Source organism: Anopheles stephensi, chromosome 2 (genome assembly GCF_013141755.1).
Source record: "Anopheles stephensi strain Indian chromosome 2, UCI_ANSTEP_V1.0, whole genome shotgun sequence".
Taxonomy (NCBI): domain Eukaryota; kingdom Metazoa; phylum Arthropoda; class Insecta; order Diptera; family Culicidae; genus Anopheles; species Anopheles stephensi.
The window spans coordinates 3,826,807-3,854,042 of NC_050202.1; the positions used below are offsets into that span (position 1 = coordinate 3,826,807).

A 27,236-nucleotide genomic window follows, 5' to 3' on the forward strand; every position below is an offset into this window, starting at 1 on the left:
TATGTCGTACCGTCAGACGGGATTCACATCTTGCCCGACGGAGAAAGGTCCTAAGGGGAGTACAGGTTCTGGTTAATAGCTACAAACAGACCGTGACCGAGAGCCCGGACCCAGAAGTGTCGGGTCTTCGGGCGCAGCTCCCAGCACCAAAATCGATAGCTTAAATTGACAAGTTAAATACCACGGCACGTTTCTCGAGCTCGCCCCACGCTATCTGTAGACGGACGGCACGTTCACCATCAGGCAGGGAATTTGTTTTCCCTCATGTCCCGAGCGTCAGGTCGTCAGCGTCCCCGGTGGAGTTCGCACCGCTGGCCTGGATGACGGCACCGAAGTCAATCGGTCAACGATTACCGGTGGTGTGCTACGATCATCGTTAAGTCGGAAGTGAAGGTTTTCCGTTGCGACACCGCGATGTGGTTAAAGGCGACTAGTCCCACCCTGACCGATGCTGGAACTTTATCGCAGCCAAGTCGCCAGTCCGCAAAGACGTCATACGATTTCATCGAACGAACTTGGAGATATTTATGAATGCATCGTTATATCGCGTAAACAGGAAAACCTTCGATAGCAATTTGGACCTCCATTCTTGGGAAATTTCCCAACTGGTTTGGTGGGAGACCAAGAATCAATATTTTATTCTCCCACCCGCCGGGCCCGAGGAAGGTTTGCGTCCGATACTTCCCACGGAAGTGGACGATCACGAGTTGTGGATGCCTGTGTGTGTGTGATTGTGTTTGTGTGTGAGCGCGTTTACAGCATCGTTTCAGTCGACTTTTTACGACTTGCCTGAATCGGCAATTAATCGGTCAATCGTTGTCATTAGTGATGAAGGCTCGGTCCACTGACGAGGACGGCCCCCGGGGAGGTTACCCGAGCAGATCGATATTCCTTTCATATCGCTCCTGTTGCGCTGCTCCAGAAGCCTCTCTCTCTCTCTCTCTCTCTCTCTCTCTCTCTCTCTCTTTGGCTATAAAATTGCCGGTTGCTGTCTGCAGTAGACACGGACACACGCGAATGATTTGAAAGTGGTCAAAGTCTACGAAATTAGGCCACGGCTCGTCTGACGTCTCAAGAAACTTTCCCGAACCGAGCGTGCTGTGCTGTGGATATTTGAATTTTGCCATGCAAAAATATCAAACCGCATGGACACTGGAGGTTCCGGAACATCTAAAGAAGTAGACCTCGGTTGCCTAGACGTTTTCTGAGGGGCAGGGAAGAAAAAGTGCTGCCAATCAACCGTATGTTTTCGTGATCGTGATTGACGCGTTCGCGTTCGCTGGGTTTTGAAGCGTGCTGGAAGTGATTTCGGCGAGAGATCCCTGCTCAGGGGTTTTTTTTTGGCCCCATACACTTCCTCGCGATAATTGAATTGATTGTGAAGTTTATCGTTCGTTTTTCTGGCATCGAAGGTTACAATTATTGATCAGCGAAATGGATTCTCGGGATGGGCACGGTAAAGTCGTTCGACTTTGCTTTAATTATTTTGATTGAGAAAATCAACATATTCGATTCGATGCTATTTGAGCAACCGAATGTTTGAACAAGAGAGCGAGCGCACAGAGTTCTTCAATCTGAAGTTCAACCACAAATCTAGCTGCAATCAAAGAAGAAAATCTTCTACTTGGTTCAAGTGTTTTGAAGAATTTATTTGAAATATTAAAAAAGTTAGTCAAAGTTTTGAAGTTCTAGTGAAGCGTACTTCAAACATGTATTAATCTATTTCTTACCTTAAGCATAATTCTGAGCAATTCTTCTAAATTTCCAGCAATTTTGTCCAAAGTCCACCGTCCGCTTGGAAACTGTTCCAAGCATCAATAAAACGATAAACTTCAAACTTCAAAAACATCCCTTAACACATCCCACTGAGAGCTCCATGTTCGATAAACTCGCCCTTAAAAACGCTCGTAACGCTTTCAGTCAACCGCTGTTCGTCCTTCTCATTTACTAGTGTTTGTGTTTCCTCGTTGTGTTTTCTCTTCACAATTAAATTCTTTCTTCTGCCTCTTTTAAAGAGCTACTTTCTCGGCCATTCCACGCGTGGCCCTTCGGCCCATGACGCAATCATTACTGTGGCGATATTTTTAACGTCATTGACTCACTTCGGCTGGCTGTTTACGCAGTTTTTCGTGTGTTTCTTTGCTTTAACTTTGACTTCAAACATTCCAACCTTCACTTGGCCTCTCTTGTGACCTCGGTGGCATGCTGAAAACCAATTCCATTTTATGACCAGTGACGCTGCTTGCCTGAGCCAAAGCTAGGGCATCATGTTCTCATCATGCTTCGGGCAAATCTCAAATTTTATGTCTTAACATTTTCCTCAGCCTTCCGAGCCTTTGGAACATGCCTAACTAACTCGCTTTCCCTTTCTATTCTACGCTTGCAGGTGACGGGCATCGTGGGACGTGCCGATGTGCTGGCGTGTATATTCTTCCTAATTTCGCTGCTGGTCTACCACGGGTAAGTATGGGCTCTTCTAGTTATGACGTGACGTTGGTTTTGACCTCCGGGAGCTTGCGGGCATAAAAATGCGTTTGCGTTTGGGCGTATTTTTTTTTTCTAGCGCCACCAGAATTGAAGATGAGCAGAAGATAGACAGAACTGGGGCTGTACACAAATCCACTCATGCAAAAGCTTGCCAAAGCGCTTACGCTTTACGCCGCACGGCTAGCGTACGAAAATCATAAACGTTCAATTTACGAAACGATTCTCGACGGATAGGCCTCACGCCCCACTGCCGGGTGGCATTATTTCAGTTTGCGAGTTTGCTGCGAAGGAAAGGAAACTTTTTTTTTCTGTCGACCGGGATCCCGCCGGTGCGTATGTCAAAAAAGAGGTCAAGCATGCATCTGTATTCGGCGGAGTGTCTGACCATGTTCCCTGGACGGTCGTTGGCGGAAAAACTTCTTCCATTTTCGACGGAACGACGACGTGTGGATGTCTGGCTTCATGTTCAGAGCTCACTGGTGTGTGTGTGTGTGTGTGTATGTGCGTGTCGAATGGGAAATGATAGAACGATCAATGGAAGAAACAGGACATGAAGAGATAAAGATGTTATTGGACCACAAAAAGGAAAGCGGTTTTGGGCGAGCAAGGTGTTAAAAGTTTTCCCTATATGTAATAGTTTTTCTTGCCTTGAGCAAGCTTTTGTGGCGCAAATACTGTCTCGACCGGATCAAATGAAATTTGACGTGTGCGGGACTGAAAGAGTTGATGAAGGGTGTTAGGATACAAATCCGGAATTAATGTGTGTAACCTCTGGGTGTGTGTATGTGGTCTTTGTATATGTGTGTTAGTAGACCAATGTTTGATTTTCTTTGTATCCTGCGGAGCTGACGGTTGGACGGATAGAAGTTCACCGGAGTTTTCCTTAAAGAGTTTATAAGGTTAAATGATAAATATTTGTTGAATAATATCGCGTATTGATAAAATACGTATTGAACTGGCCATATTTATGAAAACCATCACATAATTTGCACTTATTTGGACGGATAAGAACTACATCCTAAACTAGAGGCTAGAATTCAAATACAACAACAAACAAACTGCCAAATAGAGCTGTAGTTTCCCTTCTAGTCCTTAATCCTTTGGCACCTCCTAAAAGCATTTCACCCATCTCGTCTTATTATGCAAACCCATACGACGAATCCTGGCAGCCTGTGGATGGAATTCTATTGCAAATTTGAAAAACCTCAGCCCAGCTCCTAGCCCTAGCGAAAGGTCCTCAGTGGTTTTCGAATTTTAATGGCCCCTCTTGCCTTCTTCGCCTCGCTCTCAATTCCTCAGCAGCTAGCTCTTTTTTAACGAGAACTCATACCGTCCAGGGAAAGCGAAAGCCTTTTGCGACCGAAAAGGTCCATCAAATGGAACTTAAATTCATACGCATTTAGCATAATTGCTCAATTGGCAGCATTTTGCAAAAAAAAAAAAGGAAAAATCTTCTACCACGTTGGAATCTAGCTCTAGAAAGAGCCCCTACTAGCAGAGACCGGGTGGGTTCGGTAGAGTGTTGGATGGTAAATAATAAAAAAGGGAAAATTGAACCAACAACAAAAAAACACGGGCAGCAAAACTCGCTAGGCAGGCACGCAACACTTTGATCTAAATCGTTTGCGATGAAAGGTCCCTCTGCACGTACACGATTTTAGTGTCGGAATGTTTCCATCAACTTTAATTGCGTACGTCACCGTGGGGTGTACGAGCAGGGTGGGAAGATAAAAAAAAACACACTTTCGAACTGATAGGTCATCATAATTCAAGCAATTAGTGTGTTTGACCGTACCGATTTCGCACACCGAAACCCACTCCGGAGCTCACTCGCAAAACTCTTTCGGGTGGGGTTTGTGTTTTTGGGAAAAAGGCTTTCAGTGGGTGTCATGAGAGAGAAAGAGAGAGAGAGAATATACACCCCATCGCTCTCTTTCCATGAGCATGAATAATTCACGAGGGCGAGAAATCGACATTTTAATTTCTTCTACTGGAAAGTGTTGCTTTCATGGTTGCCTACTTTCAGGCGCGTAACCAACTTTCAGGCCAGCGTTAGGCTAGGTTGACGCTGTTTGAGTGGTGGAGCGAACGGTGTATGAATGAGCGTGTGTTTGTTTTTCGAAGCAAGTCCTTTCGGTTGGACGTTTGTTTGAGCGCTCGGTCCAAAGTGGCATGCGTGCCTTACTGTGTGAGAGTCTGTTTTTCTAATTAAAAAGCGAACAGCGATGACTTTAAGGCGAGCAGTAACGATGACGAGCAGGGGGCTGTAAGCACAGCAAAACAACAGCTGGTGTTGGTCAAACTGAGCACTAACCAAGGAAAAGGAAAACAATTGTAAAAACACCATCTGCCGCTGCTGCTGCTGCTGCTGCCTGGCAAGCAAGTGGGACTTCTTTAATGTTTAAACATTCTTCGTCCAACCTCATCTTACGATCCTTCAGGAACTGTCTTCGCTGGTTGAGTTGGTTTTTCGATTTCCCCGCTTTTTCCTTTCTCTTTTCCTCAGTCGCTCTCTGCTTCCAGTTGCATCAACTTGAGAAGTTTCCGCTATTACATCATGACAGAGTTTTTGTTTGTGCATTGTTTAAGAATGTAGCTCAATGAGCAAACTAAGTAAGAGTGAGGAGGAGGAAAAAAAAGGGAGAACGTAACACAACAACACAAAAGAACTTTAAAAGAAACTTGACTGGTGAACCAGTATGGTTAGTGTTTTAAGAAAATGAGACAACACCCCGGAAAAACTTGCATCTCTTAACGTCGCTCTCAGGTGCATCCACCGAATGACTGGTGGAAATGATGACGGGCGAACTTTTCAACCCTCACCCTTGCTCCTAACCTCATTTTCACACCATCCGCTCCACCAGTAAGAGAAGCTGTGTGTTCCTTTTTGGTAAACTAAAAGCGAGCCACTGAAGGGCTCGGAATGTGACGGGAAGCTTGTCCCGTTTTTCCTCGAACCGGCGGGACCGGGCCCGGCATGTCGAATTGCAATACCGATGCAGCGCTGCAACCGCGCGTAACATTCAAAGGCACCGAACCAACGGAACAACGGATGAGAGCTACTTACCAAAGAAATGACAATGCACACACACACACAACTTCCCTCGCGCATAGCGAGGTTGCCACTGTAGCCAGCGGAATTGGAATGAAAGGCAGCCGGCCGGTGCTGCTCTAACCACCGTGAAAGAAAATTCATCTCAAATGGGGAAAAAGACAAGACAAAACCTCAATCGGATAGCTATGGGAATGACGCCTTTTTTACGGATTACAAGCAGCCTGCGAGTTGTTGTGCTCGTTAGTTTAATTCTTGTTGTGGCTTGTGGGGCCGAGCACAGGGCGAAGGGAAAGGCTTACTTTCATTATTTAACATTTTCCGGCTCGGGGAGCTTAAGGAAGCGCGTTCGGGCTTCGGTTCGGTGAAGTTGGAAAGCTTTTCTGCGAGCATCGTGAGCGTGTGCGACCCATTGTTGTGAAGCATCGTGACATGATAGCCATCAAAGCTGGCCGGATGATGCACCGTGAGCGATGGTAGTGCAATGGAACAAAATAATTAACTTGACGATTAAAATGTAATTTACTGGTGGAGAGCTATTGAAAGCGGCCATCAGCAAAAAACAGCAAACTAGTGAGATGCAATTAAAAAGAGAATAAAGTAATTATTGATCCTTTGTCATGGGGAAAAAACAATAGCGTCAAAGCTAGCCTGGTGATATTCAATCCACTGGTCTCTGGCGAATAGAACTGTCATTTCCTGCTTTCAGGTTTTTATTAAAGCTTGATGGATCGAAATAATGATAGATTGTCATTAATATAGTAGACAGGTGGTTGAGTTGACACTAAATAAACAACTTTGTTTGCTTTATTTAATAAATTGACTCAAACACGTTTAAATTGGCGAGTAACGGATTTTGACAGTATATACGTGTTTGGATTCCCTATAAGTGTTTATAGATGAGGGTTCTATACTTCAGTGCAGCTTAGCTATAAATTATAGGAAATGCTTTCAAATGATAAAAATAATCGAGCTATCATCTCATGAAAAGATCAAACGGCTAGTCATAAACGACTGAGAGACTCAAGCCTAAGCGCAGTTACAGCGTGATGTAGTTAAGAAGTATAAGATATAAACCCTCGGCTAGTAGATAAGTTACCTACTTTAACGGAAGATTACTTGCCACAGGGACCGAATCGACTTTTTAGAGAATTTATCAATTTTCTAATCAAGATTAAATCTTCCTCACAACTGATGGTTTAATATTAAAAGTAATAAAAGTTCTAACAAACAACGTAAAGTGTATACTAAAACTCAACAAAATACCCTTCCATATTTTATTTTCCAGCCGTTCCTACGAACCCGACATGAACTCCATTTGGCTCAGCATCGTGCTCGGCGGTCTGAGCATGCTGGCCAAAGAGACGGGCATCACCGTGTTTCTGCTCAACGTCGCCTACGACACGTACCGCAACTGGCCCGCCCTCAAGCGCACCGTCCAGGACATGCGCTGGACCGAAGAAACGCATCAGTTCGGACGCCGTGTGTCGCGTGTGCTGCTCTCGATGGGTGTACTGCTAGCGGTGCGGTTAGCCCTGCTGCAGGGTTCGCTACCACGATTCTCGCAGCAGGACAATCCGACCGCCTTCCATCCCAATCTTTACGTGCGGTAAGTCACAGCCCCATTTCGTGCTGGCTCGGTGCTCTTTTTTTGGGCAGTGTTTCACGTTGTTTGTACCGATATTGTCTACAGTCTGCTGACCTTCTGCTATCTGGCCGCCTTCAACTGGTGGCTGCTGCTGTGCCCATCGACGCTCAGCCACGACTGGCAGATGGGTTCGATCCCGCTCGTCACCACGCTCAGCGATCCGCGGAACCTGCTCACGTTTATTGCGTTCGGTGCGGCGCTACTGTTCGCGTTTCGCGGGCTTATGGATTGCGAGGTAATTAAAATATATCAATTATTTATTGCTTTTTTCCATCCTCGGGTCTCTTCGTTCGGTTCTGCTGGATCGGTTCTGTCTGCACGGCCATGGTACTCGGCTCGGTACACTCGATCCCCAAAAAAGTGAACAGCTTCGCCCAGTAGCAATCGATACAGAAGCGGAAGCAAAGCCCCATACATCAAATACAAATGTGCTGTGATGTGTTTGAGTTTAGCGAATGCGAACCGGGGGGGGGGGGGGGGGGGGGATTTTCATCTGGCCGCAGGACTGAACGGCACATCCCATCCGTTTCGTTCGTACATATTTTTCGGATTCGTTCCAATTCGCCGATGTCTGTCATAACAGCAAAAAATGCCGTCCGCGTTCCGTCATGCTGCTGCTCTACCAATTGCATAGTTTTAGGCGCAAAACTAACGAACGATGCACTGGGGAGACAGGCGATGCAATCGCGAGCTGTTTCGACATGATTCATATTGCAATACGGGAACGGAATCGTATTTGCTCACGGTTTTATGCGTTTTGCATGTTGGTGGATTCTTTTTCCACCCTGGATTCCCGCATTCTCCCCTCTCCCTTATTATTCTGCCAACAAACAAGTGCACGTGCATTCCTGCACTTACCAATCCATCATGGGCACTGTGAGAGGAATGTTTTTTTTTGTTTTGTTTTGTTTGGCCGGGAATGCCTAGGTCCCGATAGCACGCCAACCGATTGCAATCAACTGTGCAAATATTGTATCATGTGCGGAGCGTTTTCGATTTCAACTCACGATTGGACCGGTGATAGTATAAGCTAAAAGTAAAGCGAATAGCGCACCACTCTTCTGATGGAAAGTTCGTGTAAAAAAATCCCTCTTTTCTGCGCTGCGATAGGGAAAACGTGGAATAAAAAACCATCCTCCGTTCAAATCAAACCGCCAGACAAACACACACACACATCCTCATCCGGAAAACGATTGATTGATGTAATGCATCGATTATTTATTGATCACACTGCAAGCTGCTTATTGACGTTAATTGCCCAACGATGGTCAGCTGAAGGGTCCATTTGCAAACTCGTCACGTTTGGATCAACCGGGATGCTGCTGCCAGTGGGATTAAGCTCGGGGAAAATGTAGTTTATTTTCCACGGTATCGGTGTGGTTTGCAGTTCATTGAAGTTTGCGGTGTATTTTTGCTGCTGGTGATGTGGAATTTTATTAACCTTTCATTGCGCTTTCTTCGCGGGAAAAGATACGAAAAATAGCGAGACTTGACAGGTTGTATTTTACAAGGATTGTCTGGGACAAAAGTAAGAAAAAAAATACAATGATTCAAAAAAGTAATCACTTTTTATTACTACGCCTAACAGTATGAAATTTACAAAACTTTTCATTTATCTTAAACCAAAGAGACTTCGTCGTCACTTTTTGGCAGCTTTTCAACTTCGAATCAAACTCAAAACTACACTGTGAGATTTTAATGATCAGCCATAGTTTGCGTCCCGAAGACAATTCTGAGAAGCTCATTATTCACCAGAAACCGACGAGGCGAGAAAAAATCTCCACAATTCAATGTCGAAAATGTTTCGCCAGGAATGAGCACTAAATCGAAGTAAAGCCTGGATGAAAAGCATCGATAACCGATAACGTCTATAGCGCAAGGGTGTCGCAGACAAGCTGCGAGGATTTGAACAAAATGGAGAATCGGAAAAAGGACGGTGCATGTGGTTGGCTTCATCTCAATGAAGCGATATTCGTTCCGTGCATTCTAGATCAGTGCTTCTTCCCCGAAACCCCCAAACGCGGTGATACTTCAAAATTCAATTCCTTCTCCAGAAGATGGCTCGACGCTGATTTAGAGGAGGGAGCAAAAAGCTGCGTAGCGTGTATTTCCCTTGAAACTGGTCGGGCGTGAAGTGCGAATGTGCCGTGACTCGATACAGTCAATCTCGGGCATCCACTCAGCTCATTAGAACAAATGGGCTTCATTTCCCAATCGTTCATTCTTAATTTCGGCCAGCCAGGCAAGATTTCTCAAGCCCGGGACAGGACCGTAGCCGTTGGCAACGCGCCGAACGGAAGGGACACACGCAAACACTCGAAAGCGGAATAAAGACCTTGATGATGATGTAAGCGAGTCGGCGAGAGGACGCGGCTAAAGGACTAAAGATAGCTTGCGCCCCGGCTCAGCGCGTAGGCCGGGCCCCGACTTCCGGGGGTCTATCGTTGATTTATCTCTCGTTTAGGTTGAGATTTTTCTTTCCTACGTTCCATCGAGCTAGGGCTCGGTGTTTCCATCAACCGTGTGGCGTGTCGAGGCGCGTTCTGGTTCATCTAATTTCCTCGCTCCAAACACACGAGCTCGTGATAGTGTTCGGGGAGGGTGATGAAGAAAGGAGCAGCTGGTGGTGACGCGTTCGCCATTACCTAGTGAGACCACTTCACAGGCCAAACCAACTCAAACCGATCGCACTTATTCGCCTGTGTCGGCACCTTTCTGGCTCGGGAGGAGGAGTCGGATAGACACACTGAAACCTCAGCAAGAAAGGTTGGAGGGGTGGACAAGGAGGACGAGTGGGGGGATGCAGCAACCAGAACCACATCAAATTATTCTGTTTTAATGCCTACGCCAGAAAACATCAGTTTCAGGCCTCGTCAGTATCTTTAACCTCGTTTCGAGCAGAGGAACTCATTTGAGAGTGCTGGCCCTGTGCAAGTATTGGCAGTACGATTAACTACGGGCACAATGGGCGTAAAGCAGAGAGCTTTGTGGCAATAAAATGAAAAATAAATTTATCGACAAAAAAAGTCAAATACTTATTCATTCTTTTCATAAAGAGTCTGATAAGTTGATATATATTTTACTTGGCTTGGCTTGGTATATCTCTAGTGCATTTTTAATTTAAACTTTGCGTACAAATTATTGAACTTGCAATAGGCATTTATTTTAGGTTTTAAATATCATGCGCAACTTCCATGAAAATATGTAGAAATATGTCCTATTTGGATATTTACCTATTGAGCGCCTGAAGTTAGGCAAAACGCTCGACAGCCAGCACCGCATATGTTTCATTTCTACCGTTTGAACCACTCTCATGTTTCGTGTGCGCTCCCGTACGGCACAGACGCAACTGCCAACACACGCGATGATGTGCGCGACCGTAGCACAAATACTTCACCATCACCACCAACCGGTTACTGGCTGTTATGTGTTATCAATCAATCAGGACAACTCTCTTCGGGTCGCTGCGGTGGTGCGTCCGGTGCCGGATCTAGCTGCGGGCATGATACCCGCCCGCCCTGAAAGCGCTCGCTTGTTAGTATTGTTATTTGCGGCTGTTGATTGATGAGACGCAACGATCAACACCCCACTCAGGGAAGTATCGCGCAGCCTAGCCTTGCGAAGTGCGCGCGAAAGTGCTCGGGAAAGTGTTGCCAGCGCGGGTAAAGAAATCTTACTCCTCGTAGCGGCTCGTCGCGCTGGCCCGCCGGTTTGTAACAGCAGTAGCAGCAGCAGTAAATTGATAAGTGAATTAGATAAATGACGTTTTATGTAACTTTTACTTTTTTGCCACCCTCTTACTGCCAGCAACCGTGGGCCGGCTGATCCTAATAAAAGTTCCAAGTCGAATGAGTAGAGGAGCAAGAGAGGAAGAGCGAGAGAGGCAGGTTATGTTTTTCGGCAAAGTGTGCCATAAATTTGCGACCAGAGGCTCCAGCTCCCTCCAGTCTCCTGGTTGTCTGTGTGTGTGTGTGTGTGTGTGTGTGTGTGTGTGTGTGTGCGGGAGCGTTCGAGTCAAGCTGTTCGAACCTCGCTCGAGTTTAGCTTGATTGACAGGCCAGTGGCTGGGTATTGGTTTTCCGGATCCGCTTCCGCTCGACAGTTGCAATCGGGATTACGTCAGCTATAAATTGTTGTTTTCGGTGACGACACCGACATATGATCACCGAAATAAACGTACTAACGCTGTCAAAGGCGAAAGCCGACCTGAAGCCGGCTGGAGCCGGCCGTCGATACCCTGCGTCGATGTTATCGAGTACAATCTAACGACAGGCGAACCCGAAATCATGACAGCTTAAGATAAATGATGTACTCCCGAGCCGTGACCAGGAAACCGGAGCGAGCCAAGGGGATGCGATTCGACGAAAATATGTCTTGCTTCACGCCATTCGGTCAAACGATAAGCCTTGCCGGGGGTTGCGAAATATATTAGCTCCAGGGCCTGCCACAGGGAAAGAAGCATTTGAGTCAATTTCTGGGAGAGCTTTGTCAATAAAGATGCTGTTTGATATAATTGACTACTTTCTGGTTAATTTTGAGAGTATTCATGTGCGTCTTTGGTATGGAAAGAAAGAAAGTATTTACAATAATAAATAGTCTTCAAGAGTTTTATGGTGGCCTATGACTGACCTGAAAGAGCACTCTGGGTAACGTTTTCCTTAATTTATTAAACTGATCTGGAGCATGTGTACTTGACGAATTGTTATGCAGTCCAAGTTCAAGAAGATTCTGATGAACAGAAATTAGACGACTTGAGGATCTCCGGTGTCCAGCCGCTTCCTGCCCACCTCGTCTCAACCCTTGCACGATGGTGGGCACTCTGCTCCTTCACAAACATCACACACACCTTGATCGTCTACTTGATACATCTTGATGGCGTTCAGCGCTGTGGCAAAAGTAAGCAACACACAAAAGGTTAGCAACGTCAGCTCGGGTGAGTGTAAATGAAGTTTTGAAGTTTTGAAGCCGTTCGTCACTTACTTGGCTCGTAATAATCATGCACCAGAACGTACGCTGGACGTTTCAATGCGACCTTCAGCCGTCGGAACGCAGTAATCGTGAAGCAGTTCCGTTCCGTGCCCATGTTGTTGTAGTACACGACCACCGAAGTACCACCGAACCGGACCTCCGTTTTCTACAACATTCAATACACCGTCAGCCGGTGAGAAGTTGCCCGAGTGGGATTCAACTCTCGAGTGCACTCACCTGTATGGGATTCTGCTTGGTTGCTTCGGTGATGGGTTTCGGGTCAACGCTGTAGCCACTTGGAAAGTTCACCTCGACCAGCGCCATGTTTGACCGGCCGTCCGACATCTTGGGGATGAAGCTGGAGCACACCTCGAGCCGTAGCTGTTGGTCGGCATTGGTTAGCGTTTTCCGAAGCTGCAGCTTAAAACTGTTGGTGAAGTTCCGTAAATCTACACCGTACTCGTACGCCACCTGCAGCAATCCGAAGCCCATACCCGCCACGTTGATTTGCAACTGGGACGCATCGTCAATACCTTCGGCATGGTGAAGCGTTCCAATGTCCTGCGAATTGATGCGGAACTCCTTCTTGCGCCCCGAGTGCCACAACTGGACGGAGTAATCGTTTCTTGAGGGTGAGATTTTCTCCGCCAGCTTGGTGAGTGCCTTGAGCCCGACGAAAGTGTCCTGGGTGCGTGGGAAGCTGCCCGGCGTGTAACGCTGCTTCACCAACCAACGCATGATGGACGTTCCGTCGACGTACTTTTCCGCCAGCACGAAGGACAGCAATCCGTAGGCTGTCGTTTCGATGCCGTGCGCGCCTCGCTGCCAGAACCGTTCCGTCCCATTATGCTGAACGGTGGACATGCCGATGAGCTTCTCGAGGAATCGTTCCCCTGCGTGGTGGCCCTGTAACATCAACGCGTACGTTGCGATGGCAAGATCGTACGAATCTTGAATGCTATCCAACGTGTTCGTTACGTATGCGATGCCCTTCCCAATAACCGCTGCATGTTTGGTTGCTGTTTGCGGGTGTTCGAGCAAGGAAATTAGCACGAAAGATGTCAAAGCGATGCCCTGGCGCAAGCCTCCCTGCATGTCGCGGTGGAATATGGGTCCTACTTCGTCGAACCAGCCTGAGCTATGCTGCTTCGAAGCAAGCCAATCGTACGCTTTCGCCACCATCGTTGGTTCGATCTCGGAAATGTACTTTGCAGCCGTGGCGAGCGTTTTTCCCACGAATGCAGTCAAAAAGACGCCTCCGCCGCTTTTCTCCCACAGACCAAACGATCCATCCGGCTGCCGGAAGCGCATCTGGTTCTGGTAGCCAGCCTTGAGCAGACCGATGGCTTTATCGGTTAACGGCTTGTTGGCGGAACCGATCGACGTCAGGTAGTCGAGAACTTGGACAATCGGTACGAGCCGCATCATGTTCTGCTCGCCGCAACCGGTCGGGACGGACAGAAGGCTCTCCAGATTGTCCATCACTGAGGTGAGGATGTTTGCTGCGGTGAAAGGTTGAGGATTTGAATGTTGCGATCTTCAGACTATTGGAGTCGTGACTCACGCGTGAGGATAAAATCAATCTTCTTATGTTCCGCATCCGCCTTCCTGTCGATGTCTAAGTTTATGCTGAACGACTGGTTAAGGTAGGAATTGTGACAGAAGAAGCGGGAAATCATCTCTCGCTTCACCAAACTCTCCGGCAAAACTCGAACGACGCTTTCGATCGTATCGGTGGCAGGATCAATTGAAGCCTTCACTCTGATGATCATCTCACCAAGCTTGCGTGCTTTTATTGGGAAGGACACTGCAGCTCCGGTGGCTGAGGTCACTTGAACCGTCTTCGTGTAGCTTGTCTCTATAAGAAATTAATTCCATTTTTTATGAGTTCTAGGATGAGAAGCTCAGAACTTCAAACACAACATACCTCCTCCAGGCTTTCCAATGAATTCAGTCTGGTTGTCCACATTGAACAGTGTTACAGAAGCTTTATGTGGTTCAGGAAAATTGCTAAAAATGATAAACTGCAATGCAACTGCTTCGCCACGCTTGACAGAGTAGGGCAAGTTCTCTACGATGTAGAACTGCTGTTCCGTGATGAGTTCGATCGGCTGCTTTATGATACCCAGCCCGTACACAGGATCCACCGAGAAGCCGGTCAAATGCCATGCAGTGGTCGTGTCTGGAACGGTTTCCTTAAGCGTGGTGTTTCCTGAGGACGCAATTGTGGTCGTTTTCCAGAGCCAAGATTCGAGGAAATTGGTTCGAAATGAGACCAACTTGTTTTTAGTTCCTTTAGTGCTGGGTACTGAGCCAGCTCTGAAAGACTGATCACCTCCTGAAACCACAAGGACGCTTACAAAGTCGCCGGAATGAGAGCTGATCGTGTAGACATACCTTTATCAAACTGCAAGTGGTCCATCGTTCGGGCAAACAGTCCCATGCTCTGCAATGGTTTCAAAAGTCAGAGGTGTTATAAGCGCCAAGTTGCATTACTCACCAAGAACTACTAACATGAAAGAAATCAAACTCATTCCGTTGGAACATGTGGAATCCATTGAAGACATCCATAATGTCCTGCCAAAAGATATCATGGTTGGAGCTCGCCTGGAGCAAGCTCTTATCATAAGCCGCTAGCGCTACGTAAGCGCCTGGCCGGCCACTCATGTGCAGTTGAAGTGCTTCTCCTGGTTTAACCTTTGTTTTATCAATTTTGATGTTGAACTGTGAAAACAAATCAAATCAAATGTGAATCAAATTATGAAGTCCAATGAATCTCACCCTTCATTACTTACATTGTTCCTGAGATCGTTGAAGTCCAGCTCCACAACGTCAACAAGCACGACACTTTTCGACAAGGTCGCTACAATAATGTTGGCCCGGGGAACCATTTGATCCGTCGCCTTGATTTCTAGCGGATAAGTAGTGACTTTCTTCGGTTGAATGAATCCAGAGCTCACTATGGTTCCTTTGGCGACCACGTAGAACAGGAAGAAGGACATCTCCTCGTTGCATGACACTTTCAACTTTATCGCTTTCCCAGCTTCGACTCTAAAAATCATACGAGCTATTATTTTCACCAGGACTCTAGGGGACGCGGAATCAAAGCTTACTTTGAGTCGAGCTCCAACTTCAAGAAAGCTTTTCCAGGCTCTTGTTTATTGATGCGCTCGTACAGCAACTCGTCCCCGTCGATCGTTACCTGTCGACGATGAAAATAAAACACTTTTCCACTAGACTTTATCACGCACAGAGCACATTTCCCCACTCACGATTATATCTATCGCTTCCGAGGATGGTGCGGGTTGGAGTGATAGTTTGATAACGCCTTTGTCATCGGTCGTGTAAACTGTTTCAAGAGTTTTCCCCACTCCTTCCACCCTCACTTTGGCCGCCGTTCTTGCTGCAGGCTTTCCATCTTGGAACAGCAGATGAAGCGCACAGTGGAATTGCTTTCCAGCACGAAATTCTGGCTGTTGTTTAACGAGCTCCATCCGATACCGGTACTTGTAGACCGGTATTTGCTGTTGCTTAAAAATCGTCCTATCTGGAAGAAAGGGGTGCATTCGAAGTGGTGCATGAATCGTTAATGCATCGTTCGTTTCTGTTCCAAAGTGTTCGGAGTCTCCGGAACGATTGGGTTTACTTGTTTCGTCTTGCGTGAATGCGACGTTCAAACGCACGTCCTGGGAATCTTCGTACACGGTCAGGTAATCGTTGAACTGAAGCTCCACCTGGGCCAACCCGTACACGGCCACCACCTTCCGTTGATCCAGTTTTTCATCCTCCAGGTACAGTTCGATTGTGGCCGTGCCCTTCACCGGCTTCCCAACGTAATACTTCGCGGAAAGCGTTAGATTAAGTCGCTGGTGTCGCTCGAGCGGTACTGCTCTCGGCCGTATCTCCACATCGAACGACGAAAGCACGTACTCTTTCACCTCGAACGTTTTGGAAGCTATTTCGTGAGCTCCAAGCTTGACGGAGATTTGATAGCGCCCCACAAGCGGCACGGTCGCGACTTGCAGTTCCGCCTCAAACACGCCGGCCTGCAGTTTGGCCGTGTCCCACCTGCGAATGACATTTCCCGATGGATCGCGGACGGTTACGCGGACGGTTTCAACACTGGCCGGCGGTTTCAGATCCACATCGAGCACTATCGCACGAAACTGCACTAAATCACCGGGCTTAAAGATGGGTTTGTTGAGCTGTATCAGCCCCGATACGGAGCTGGCCAGAAGTATTAAATCCGCTTCCTTGTGTAGCTTAAGCCCGTTCTGTCCATCGATGGATATTTTATAACTACCGGCCGGTAGATTATCGGGCAGCTAAAGCAAACGTTGCGATGTGTTTATTGGGAAGAATTAGTTATGCTAATCGCATTTACTTACGGGCAGGTTAATTGCGGTGTTTGAGGCCGGTTGTAAGCGGGCTGATTTGTTGATGGTGAGCAGGCTTGCTCCCTTATCTGATGTTCCTTCGAGTTTGACGAGAACGGTTTGATCGTTCGCGTGAGGTTCAAAGTTGCTCACAACAAGCGTGTAATTTTGACCGGATCGGATATACTTTGGACCAACGATGAGGATGCTACACGAAGAGCGATTAGGATTAAACTATGAAAAATCTTCCTCCAGTTACAGAACACACTCGTTCTCACCCGAGACAAGAATTAATCAGCAACAATATCACCAACAGACCCGGGCCTGTTAACCGTCTCATCCTGAAGCGAGATTTATAGCGCCAGCAACCAGGCACGTTCACTTCAGACAGCTGCCGATGCCAAACTAAAGCCGATTGATTACAGATGCTATTAAAGAATGGCATGCTAATAGGGCGGGGAATTCCATCCCACACGCTGACCACGGCATTGAATTGTCGTTGATAAGAAAAAATCCCATCAAATTAACAAAAAGAAAAGAAAAGTGCTGATAATGTGTGACGTTCTGTTTGTAGTGAAAGCATCAGAGATGTATTGCACACATACCAATGCTAGATAGTGAGTGATGTGAGTTCCCAAAGTCAAACCTGTATAAATGAGCAATAATTGCACAGCGACCTCATCTATCTGAGGTCAAAAGCCGGCTGCAATTTGAATGCTGATGCAGAGGTCTCTGCGGTGGGCAGGCTGCTACATAATACTGAGAAACGACCAGAGATGGCTGACATCTTAAGAACATATAGACAGGGAGAGAAGAAATCCAATAGTGTGTACTCTCCGTCTTTCTATGCAATATTGGATTGCTCTATTATTGCGGCTCAGAGGAATTTCATTTTAAGCTTGATGATATACTGATGTTCATGAGAAGTCTTGTGAATCTTAAATTCGATCCTCTAGACTATACCTTTCGATTCTACTTTAAAGACTCACGAAAAAAACACAGGGAAGGTTTAGCTGTAACGTTGATCAGAAGAAGTTAATTTTTGGAAAACTCGAAGTGCGTTGCTGTTTTCTATTAATATACTCGAATAAATCAAATTAACTATGAACCCACATGGCACAGATGCACCTCAGTCAACTGAACGTGTTTGACGAAGCCGATCACTCCATCAAGAACAACCCCTTTTTCGCATTATTTTCATTTGACCGACCAACTTTCCACAGGGTTCCGAAATAGATCCACCGAAACTCATTTCTCGATTGATACATCGACTTTTCGTTCGCAATAGAGACATTCTAACCCCCTTACCGTTGTGCTGCTTGTTACAAAACATTGTCACTCCAGTTCATTATCCTCATTGATGTTGACTTCGTTAGGAAAAGTGGCCCCGGAAAGTTTTTCGTGGCCCATGTTTTACTACAAAACTACCCCTGTGCCCACCCCAGCTTTCGGGACACACTCGCCGGTAGTTTTATGGACAAACGAATCGACCAGAGACACACACACACACCGAAACCATCGGTTGGACTGTTACTGAGGATGCGTAAAAATATCTGTCAGCACTCTTCATCACGTAATTCAATTGGCTTGGTTCGGGAAAGAAGCCAGCAGAAAGCAGCAGTAGCAGCAGCAGGCCCGAACCCATCTTTTCGGGACATCTTCAAGGGCGGTACGACAGTACGATAACTGAATAAACACTTTGCTAACAAAAACAGCATGTTTGGGCGGTTGGCTTGTTTTTTTGTGCTAGGGGCAAACAGGCCACAATAGAATGTTCCGGCGATAGAGCATCCAATTGTCTTGCGGCATATTTCACGGTTCCAAGGACACGGTTGTGTGTGTGTAGAAATGGGGGGTGTTGTAGCGAGAAAAACTACGCACAAAGAATAGCATATTGAAGCTCCAGCGTGCGGGTGTGGGGAAGTCTGTCCGACTGTTCCATTTAAGTTCACGTATTCAGTTCTCCAACTGTTGGCGCCCCTAAATGATCAGGAAAAACGCTCGCTCCCTCTTTGATCTACTGAAACACCACACAAAATGGACTTCTTGAAGTGGGATGACTTTATTACTGCTACAACTGGACACGGACAACCAAAGGCATGCTTTGAAACCACGGAAAATGGCATCCAGCGGACGCGTGTACACGCATGGCAGAGAAAACAAGTTAGCTGACGCGATCGGGGAAGAACACCCCGGGCGGGAAATGAAAGTTGAAAGCAAAAGTGAACATCTTATCTTTCAATCTCATAAAAACACTCGAATCATTGCTCGGTTATTGCTTTTCTTCGCCATTTTGTACCCCAAAAACCTCCGCCGATGGTTGGCCGCCATCCTTCCACGTTCCAGTGGGCAACCATCGGTAGCAGCGAACTAATAAAGTAGATGTGGTACGTACACTGCACGATAATAAATACCCTCTCAATACGTTATCTTCATCTTGCCATTTAGTCCCGATGTTCGAGGCTGGTACTTCGAGCCCGAGCCCCGGGCTGCTTGTACGCAATTTTATTCAATGAAGTTATACCGGGCGGAGTCGACAAGGCCCGAGACACACACACACACACACATGTATGAGCCGGGGTGGATAGCTCCGGTGGAAAACCACAACCCAACCGAAACGCCAAGTTGAAGGATGGCACCGACAGGCGGGCACAAAAGGCAGACATCCAAGGGACGACCGAGCAGCAATACCATAAATAGGACGAAATGAAATTAGTCCGAGGATAACATCGGAGGAGGACTACTTAGTAATTTCCGTGCATTGGCAAAGATTCGCCCAAAACCCCACAATCAATTCGCTTTTTATCGTATTGCTCTGGACGCACGGCACACAAAACAAGAAGTGTTTTCCCCACCCCGGGAAAAGCGATGCCTTGGTTTGGATACTGTGTATTCCTTCCCACCGGGAGCGGCTCCCGGTCCCTGTTTCTCGGGTAGAGGGAAAAGAAATTAATTTTTCACACTCCTTGCACTCCTACTGCTGCTACTGCTCTCCTGCTGGGCGTTTTGCACCTTTTTCCCGACAGGAACTACGGTAATCGTAAAATTTCAACCCCCGGCCCCGGAGAGTGTTCGAGTGATGTGTAAAGTTTTTTCCGAGCCTTTTCCCCTACGACCGATAGGCTTTGTTGGCTGCAGTACGGTACGGTTGCTCGTGTTCGAGGCCGATCCTTACAAATCGTTCGCAAATGAATGGAGTGTTTGCAAGGTGGCAAGTCGGGTCAGGATAGAGAAGGATGACCCAGTGAAACACTCAGTGAAAGGGTCTGCTGGGTTAGGCGGTGTTGGACCACCAGATCGGTGTTTTATTAGCTAACGATTGTGGTTTCGTAACGGAAAGTTAAGGAGGTGTTTTGGCAAACCGATAAGCATGCTGCTTGGAATAAAATAAATATTAAACCTTGCAATTAAAAAGATTGGTTAAGGGGAATTTTGAAGTAGACATTCAGAGTTATGGCTCGTTTAATTTAAGTATAATCGAGCCAGTGGTCCTAGATCAGCAAATGATAGGTTTGATCATAGTTGGTGGGTTCTTTAGAAAAGTATCTGTACTTAAATAAATACTAAGGGTCTTCAATCCATCAAGGATATCAGAAATGTTTGTCCTAGACCTCTGGAGGTCTCATGGATAAACGCCCACAGATAACTTATTTTCAAAGTAAAACACCTTTGATCAATAAATGAACAAAATGAACTCAAATGAACACATTTCTCTGATAAGATAAACGCTCTTGGTTCAGTCGTATTCAAGCATTTCCATGCGGTTTTGGCTTCAAAGAAAGAAAAAGAGAGCTTCTTGAATTTCTATATGCAGACATTAATACAAAACCATTTCTTAATTACTGTTTATCGAGCAGTATATAAATAAAGAGTGGTTATCCACCGTTAAGGCACTCCAGCACAAGATAAAGCAAGTACCCACGTAAAAATGGCGAGTGAAAAGTAATCACACTAAATGCTTTCCAACAATCAATGTAATGAAAAAGCGTCGTGCTCCTTACCGAACGCTGAATAATTCAGCGCAACCCGGTCCGGTGTCTGATCGTGCAGCACCGCAAGAGGTTTGGTTTGCCCGTTGAAATGGCTCAATAAACCGGTTGTTCACGAACCGATTTCCTGCAACGCAACGAGCCATCCGGGTCAGGACATTCCCATCCACGACCGCAATTAATTAGGAGGAAACTAGCGAACTGGTGAGTAAATATTCCGGTCCGCATGCCCTCACTTTCCATCGGGAAATTCGATAGCACGGGACGACACTTAATTGAAAGTTTTGCCCCCAACTCCAATGGGCACTTCGTTAAGGGGACTTTGAGACATTATTCCTTCCCGCTCTCAGGAATATGCACAGGCAAAGCATCGGCAGTATAGTTCTTTTATTACCGTGTTATTACAAGGTAGTTGCGGCTCACCTTACGTCCAACCGAATTATTGCTCCCACTGGAGAACCGCTCGGGCTGTTTGGAGGTTGGTTGGGCACGTTTTTCCTTTACATGGTGCGTTACTCTTCGACCGGTGGGCGGTGATCGTTCCAAACAATGTTGAAAGTTTCGGGCCAGCAATACTGGGGAAGCGAAAGCAGTGCGTTCCCGGTCTCTACTTTCCCTCAGCCTCACAGACGCCCAGTCTCTAACGTTATGAATAAATTAAATAAACTTTTAGTTAAACTTTTCCCTTCGTACGGGGCTGGTGAGATGAGGTGGGCCGAGTGTAATAGTGTGGCCTTGCCTACGTGGAAAACATCCCCGATCACGGTGGACTTCTGTTTTCCGATTCACCAGCCATCATTACTCTATTATGGTTTTCCTCCGAATGAGTTCCACAGCGTGCCGTCTGGAATGGTGGTTTTGGTGTTGATGTACGTGCGTGTTTGCTTTTTTACGTGCCCGTCGAACGTAACGGGACGAAAAGTTTCCCATCTCATTCGTATTCATTAGATAATATGTGTATAGAGAGAAAGAGAGAGAGAGAGAGAGCGATGGAACGCCTTCCGGTCCGCCCCGAAATGGACTTCTTACGGTGTAATTCTACCAGGGCAGACTTTGAAAAATAAAACTGTTCCACCCAGTCGTCGTTCGCCATCCGAAGCAAGCGCTCTTTTATGGTAAAAATCCCACCCCGAAAAACACGTTTCACTTGATCGGGTTTGGGGGGAAACTGTCGGAGAAATACATAAAAATAGCTGACTCGAGCTTAGTAGCGTAAGGCTGCTGGGGCTGGCCCTTCGATCGACGTATTCGACGTACGGACGATTCCTAAGCAGTGGGTGCGTGTGGCTTTCCGTTTTTTGCCCGACCCTCCGATTGGAAAAACGGCACTGATTTTCACTGAGCTTCAGAGCCAGCCAACAGAGAACTGTAAGATTTCCGCTTCCGGCTTCAACATTTTCAAACCAAACCACACCCAATGGCCGCTCGAATGGGCCATTTTTTGTTGTTGCTGCTACCTTCCGCTGTGGACTACCGTTTCATTCATGCTGTTCGTCTGGCTTTCCCTCTTTCTTTCGCAGCATCAACGTCACGTGCCGGTGGTATTAGGGTTTCTATTATTAGTGCTGCCGTTTCTGCCCGCCACAAACCTAGTCGTAACGGTGGGCTTCGTCGTCGCCGAGCGAGTTCTCTACATTCCAAGGTAAGTATTTGAGGTTTCTGTTTACCTTTTTTTCTTTTTTGCTCAGCGTTCTTCCTCGGCTCGGTGGCTCGGTGGTAAGCGAAATAATTCCACCTAGTAAAACGGTGAGCGCGCCATAAAGAAAGGAAAACCTTATCAAACAACGTGCCAGCGTGGTCTATTTGAGCTTCAAACGAAAAGGAGAAGCAAACAGACGAGCGCTGCCAAAGTGAAGAAAAAATACTCCTAACGCATTTCTGCGGTGCGGTTACTTTGTGTAATTCTTTACCCATTCTTCCAGACGCCGGTAAGGTATGGGTTAGAAGAAGGGGACCAAGCAGAAGTAGAGAGAAGAGAAATGAAGCTACTTTTTTCTACCCCAAATTGTGCCCACATACACACGCATTGTGCACTCTATCTAACCATATTAGTGGGATAAAGGTTGGGAAAAAAGCAAAGTTTTCAAATCGTACCAATTACCGGGTACCATTCGGGTAAAGGCAGCGTAAGGGAAAACCGGACAAAAAGCCGTCCACAAAACTTTAATTGAGCTCAGTGTGTTCGTGGTACAGGTGCGGCCTTTGAGTAGGAACACTTTTTTCCCCTAAAAAGCGATGGCTTTATGGAGTGTATTTTGAAGGAGCACAAAAAATGGCCGAAAGTTTTTCTCATTTTATTCTTTACTTTAAATAGTTGTTCGCTGTCGGCATGTTTGTGGGTTGACGTTGAGTGTAATGATTTATGCCAAAAATGTGAGTGAATTGCTATAAAGTCTGCAGCGTAGGAACTATGGGCTGAACAGATTGTCGTATGAATTATTAATTAGAAAGTTTGGAGTTTAATAAGCTAGATAATGGTTTCACTAGAAATGGTCATGGCTTTGATGTAAATTTAAGGACTTTAAAAATTCATTTGAACTTTCACATGTGTATTAGGTTCCATGAAAACCCGACTAGACCATGATTGGTCCTTCTGATTGATGGAAGCCCCTTTAAAGAACTCTCAACGTAAAAATTCAAATTATTTGCATTTAACGGTAACAATATTATATTTATAAATAAACAAGTCGATAAGATTGAACGAAGGCTTTATATCCCCTCAATAAATGAAACAAGAGAAAAATTATTCCTTAAAATCAATTTATTCTCTCGAATTTAGTCAAACGATTGATGCAGTGAAGATGTAAAAATTGATAGCCTAAAGAGACCCCAAGGAAATGCGTTAGATACTTTTGCATTCATACAATATATTCCGGGATCAATTCCCGTCCGAATAGCCTGTCCGTATGCAGGACTGAGTACCGAGGCACAGATAGACTAAGACAAGGAAGCCAAAAATGGCTGAGCGAGATCTCTAGAGGTTTCAGTGCTCTAGAAGAAAAAGAAGAAGACAGTTTCTTTAAAACTAAGTTTACATTTATTTATTTTTTCATTAACCAGTAAAACAGTAAATCTACCGACCGAAAGTCTAATTTTAAATCCAATTTTGCAACATTTAGTTTGAAAAAATAGCCTAAAATATAATTTCCTGTCAATATGAAAATATATGTCATTGTGACTTAATTTAACTCGTAGTAAAGTAATCAATCCTATGAACGGGGAGGCGGTCTGGATGGGATTTGAATCCCGGGCCTGCTGTGTGAAGGCTGGCGCCGATGTCGCCTTGGCCACCAGACCACCCCAAATATTTTAGAAAATAAAATTTTAACTTCCTTTTGATGTTACCAAACATTAGAGCTACTCAAAAAATATTCAGTCATCAAATAACTGCAAAGATTGTTGGCTGCAACCACTCGTAAAACCCCTTCATAATTAACTGCATTCTCGAAAGTCAGCGTTACTTCCTCATGAGCACCGGTCATTAGGACTACAATTTCCACCCATAGATGGCACCTTGCAGCAATATCTCATCGTTCTCTCTCTTTCTCTCTCTCTCTTCCTGTCCCTCTGCTTTCCTTCCTGAACCAACACAGCATGGGCTGCCTGATTCTGGTGGTGTACGGTGCACAGCGACTCTGGGAGCGTTCGGACCGTCTGCGAAGACCGATCCTGCTGCTTACCGTCGTACTGTTGGCGGCCGGCTGTCTCAAAACCATCGCCCGTAACCAGGACTGGAGTTCACGCGAAGCCTTGCTGCGGTATGGTCACACACACACGTACATCCACAGACACAAAATCAATTAAACGCATACACACGGCCGGTGAATGCCTTCAACTTACCGTTTCGACCTTCTGCCACGTTCTTCATCCACAGCTCGGGCCTGAAAACGTTACCGCACAACGCCAAAATGCACTACAATTTCGGCAATTTCCTGCGGGACTCGGCGCAACCGGACCCGGCCATCGCTCATTATCGGGAGGCACTGCGGCTGTGGCCGACGTACGCGAGCGCCCACAACAACATCGGCACGCTCATGCCGCAGTTCGCCACGGCCGAGTATCACTTCCGGGAGGCTATCAAATATGCATCCGAGCACATTAACGCGCACTACAATCTAGGCCAATTATACAGGTGAGTGGGAATGGCGTCCGGTGTCATCGACGTCGGTGCTGCCGATGACTTTCTCTCTCTCTCTCTCGCTCTTCGACGACTCCAACAGGACTCCATGTTCTCCGTTGATCGATCGAGTTTCATTTACGGTCTGTGGTTGGATGGGTGGTGAAAGTGTATGGCTGTGTGTGTGTGTGTTTTTGTCCAGTCGAAATGGGTTTTTTGTGTGTGTGGGTGTGTGTATCTCGTTTCGTTTGCTGGTTCTTTTTGTCACCGGCGCGTGGATGGACAGTCGACACCGACAACGACATCCAATTTGTCTCATTGTGCCGCTGTTGTGATGCATCTTGTCCGCACTGTGCCGCTCTGCGCTAGTGGGCGCCAGGAGTACAGAAATTTAATTAGGGAATTGGGATTACGGTACATTAAATGTTATTTCTACTGCTTCTTTATCGTTTGTTCGGCCAGTTTTTGTAGTGGCCGGATGTACTCGGTGCACGAAACGCTCTATCGCTTTTTGGGTTCTTTTTCATTTAACACTCATGGAAAGCTGGTGTTCAAATTCTGCAATTTTCCGTAAAAGTTTACCTATGAAAGCATTCAACTTCAGTTAGCTCCAAAGAGCTTCAGAAGAGCCTCAAATGTATTGAAGCTTTTATCAACTCAGAGTCCTTAATGTTTTGTTCATCTATACAATTCTGGTTTTTTAAGAAAAATTTCCTCAAAATTCTTTGAGTTTTATACCTTGAAGCCTTTGAGGATCAAGACGTCCTTGCTGAAGATAACTTGAGCACAAGAATTTCTAATGAATTTTTGGAATAAAAATTGAGTGCTAGAAGAACGAGACAGGGTTAATTATTTTAATTCGCTCCTTTCTGTCGTATTATTTATCTTAAACTTCTGGCCATTGACAATCGACCAACGAGACAATCGTTAGCTCATGAACGGTGCTTAGAGTGGGGCTTCCTTTCCTATTTTTCCTTTTTGCTTGTTCCTACACTCAAATTTCGTATCTCCACACTTGAAGCAAATCGCTTTTACCGCCACCCGGCATGACACAGTCCACGTGTTTTTCACTTCTGCCCCTTTTCGCTCGGCTCCTTTTTTTGTCCTTCCTTCAATTTATAAGATTCAATTAATTTTCCCTGTTCAACCAATTGCGCTCGGGAAAAAGGATTTTACTCTTCGAACTCTACGCCGCGGCCGGGAAGTCCCCTGCTGGGTGGCGCTGCTGGTGCGCTGTGGCACCGTAACCGTAGCTAAAAGCGTAGATGGCACTTAAACCGGTGTTTGCCAGACCGGGAGAAAACGCGACACCCCGGAAGGGCAGAGAAACGAGAAAGAAAAAGGGAAGGGGAACAAAAAGAAGAAGCAACCTCTAAGAAACCGCTTTTCCAGCCGAGCAGGGCCGGCAGCTGTAATTGTGATGGAGAAAATTAAAAGCACGATCACGGCCCGGCCCCGGGACCACCGTGGCCACGAACCCATCTGGAGGCCTTTCCTGCTTATCCGATGTGCGAGCTTATGCCCGTGTGTGTGCGCGCGCTGGAAAATGCTGCTGGCAAAGCGTTTCGCCTTTTCTCGTCACTGTTACGTTTCTTTAATTATACTTTAATCCTATCGTTTGCTTAAATCTCCCTTTTCGATCCATTCACCGGTTTTTGCGAAAGAAAGCGTTTTGCGTTGGCTCGTGCACATCTTACGGAAGTTACGCTACAAAATGTTGCTCTTGTTGCAGGCGTGCACTATGGGAAAGTTTGTGGACAATTTTTTTATTTTGTTCAAAAAGTTTTTAATAATTGATTTAATTATATTATGACCAACTATTATCAAATAAAGTCTAATAATATTTTTTCCAACAAATAAGAAAAATAAAGAAATAAGGAATTGGTTTGTTTATCGCATTCATCAGAACCACTTACTGCTCTTGCCCAGCACTCTTGACAGCAACCCCTCTGCTTAGTATCGTCTCACAGTGCTGGAGTGGTGCTAAGTAAAAGAAAATGTTCCCACCCGAAGAAAGCAACTCCACAACCACTTGCACTTGTATTCTCTTGAAGCTATTTTAGCTAGAGCGTCACCCTTATTCCCACGAATCCTTCCCGACGGGATCAACTCGTAGTTCTTCGCCGGCAGTGTAGAAGTGGCTCTCTTACACCCACTCCCCCTCCTCCCCCCCTCCTTCCCCTCCCCCCAACCTACAGTTGCCTTACCAGAGCCCACTTGCCGGATGCGGGCGTACCACTTCGCTTTATCACGATCACGTCCTCTTCCTATTCGAAACAATCGGAAGACGCACCCGGGATGGCATCGCTTCTCGGGGGTACCAGGTGTTCCGCTACTTAAAAGATTAGTACCAGCTTAGAAATTATAATTGCTCCCTTGCTGGGTGTGTGTGTGTGTCTGTTTGCTTTAATTCTCGTGGCCCAAGTGTTTTTCCTCGTAGCGTTCACACGCTTCCACCTTTTCCTTCCAAGTAACATTATCTTTGTGGCGCCTTTTTGCCAAGGTTCCATTGTGTGTGTGTGTGTTATTGCTTTGACACTACACCTTCACCTGAAGGTCCTGTGCCCACAAGTGGCACACGCTTGTTTCAGCGCGGTGG

The 27,236-nt window shown here is 46.2% G+C and overlaps 1 protein-coding gene across 5 annotated transcripts in view; it reads left to right on the plus strand.

The window, feature by feature from the left end:
* LOC118504792 (protein O-mannosyl-transferase TMTC1-like) overlaps positions 1–27,236 on the plus strand; it is a 108,786-nt gene that overhangs the window by 73,954 nt on the left and 7,596 nt on the right. For all 5 annotated transcript variants that reach the window (XM_036039770.1, XM_036039767.1, XM_036039766.1 and 2 more), the window contains exons 4-9: positions 2,387–2,460; positions 6,828–7,148; positions 7,233–7,422; positions 22,041–22,162; positions 24,114–24,278; positions 24,395–24,652. In XM_036039770.1, the coding sequence (XP_035895663.1) occupies positions 2,387–2,460; positions 6,828–7,148; positions 7,233–7,422; positions 22,041–22,162; positions 24,114–24,278; positions 24,395–24,652 (1,130 nt within the window). The remainder of the gene's footprint in view (positions 1–2,386; positions 2,461–6,827; positions 7,149–7,232; positions 7,423–22,040; positions 22,163–24,113; positions 24,279–24,394; positions 24,653–27,236) is intronic.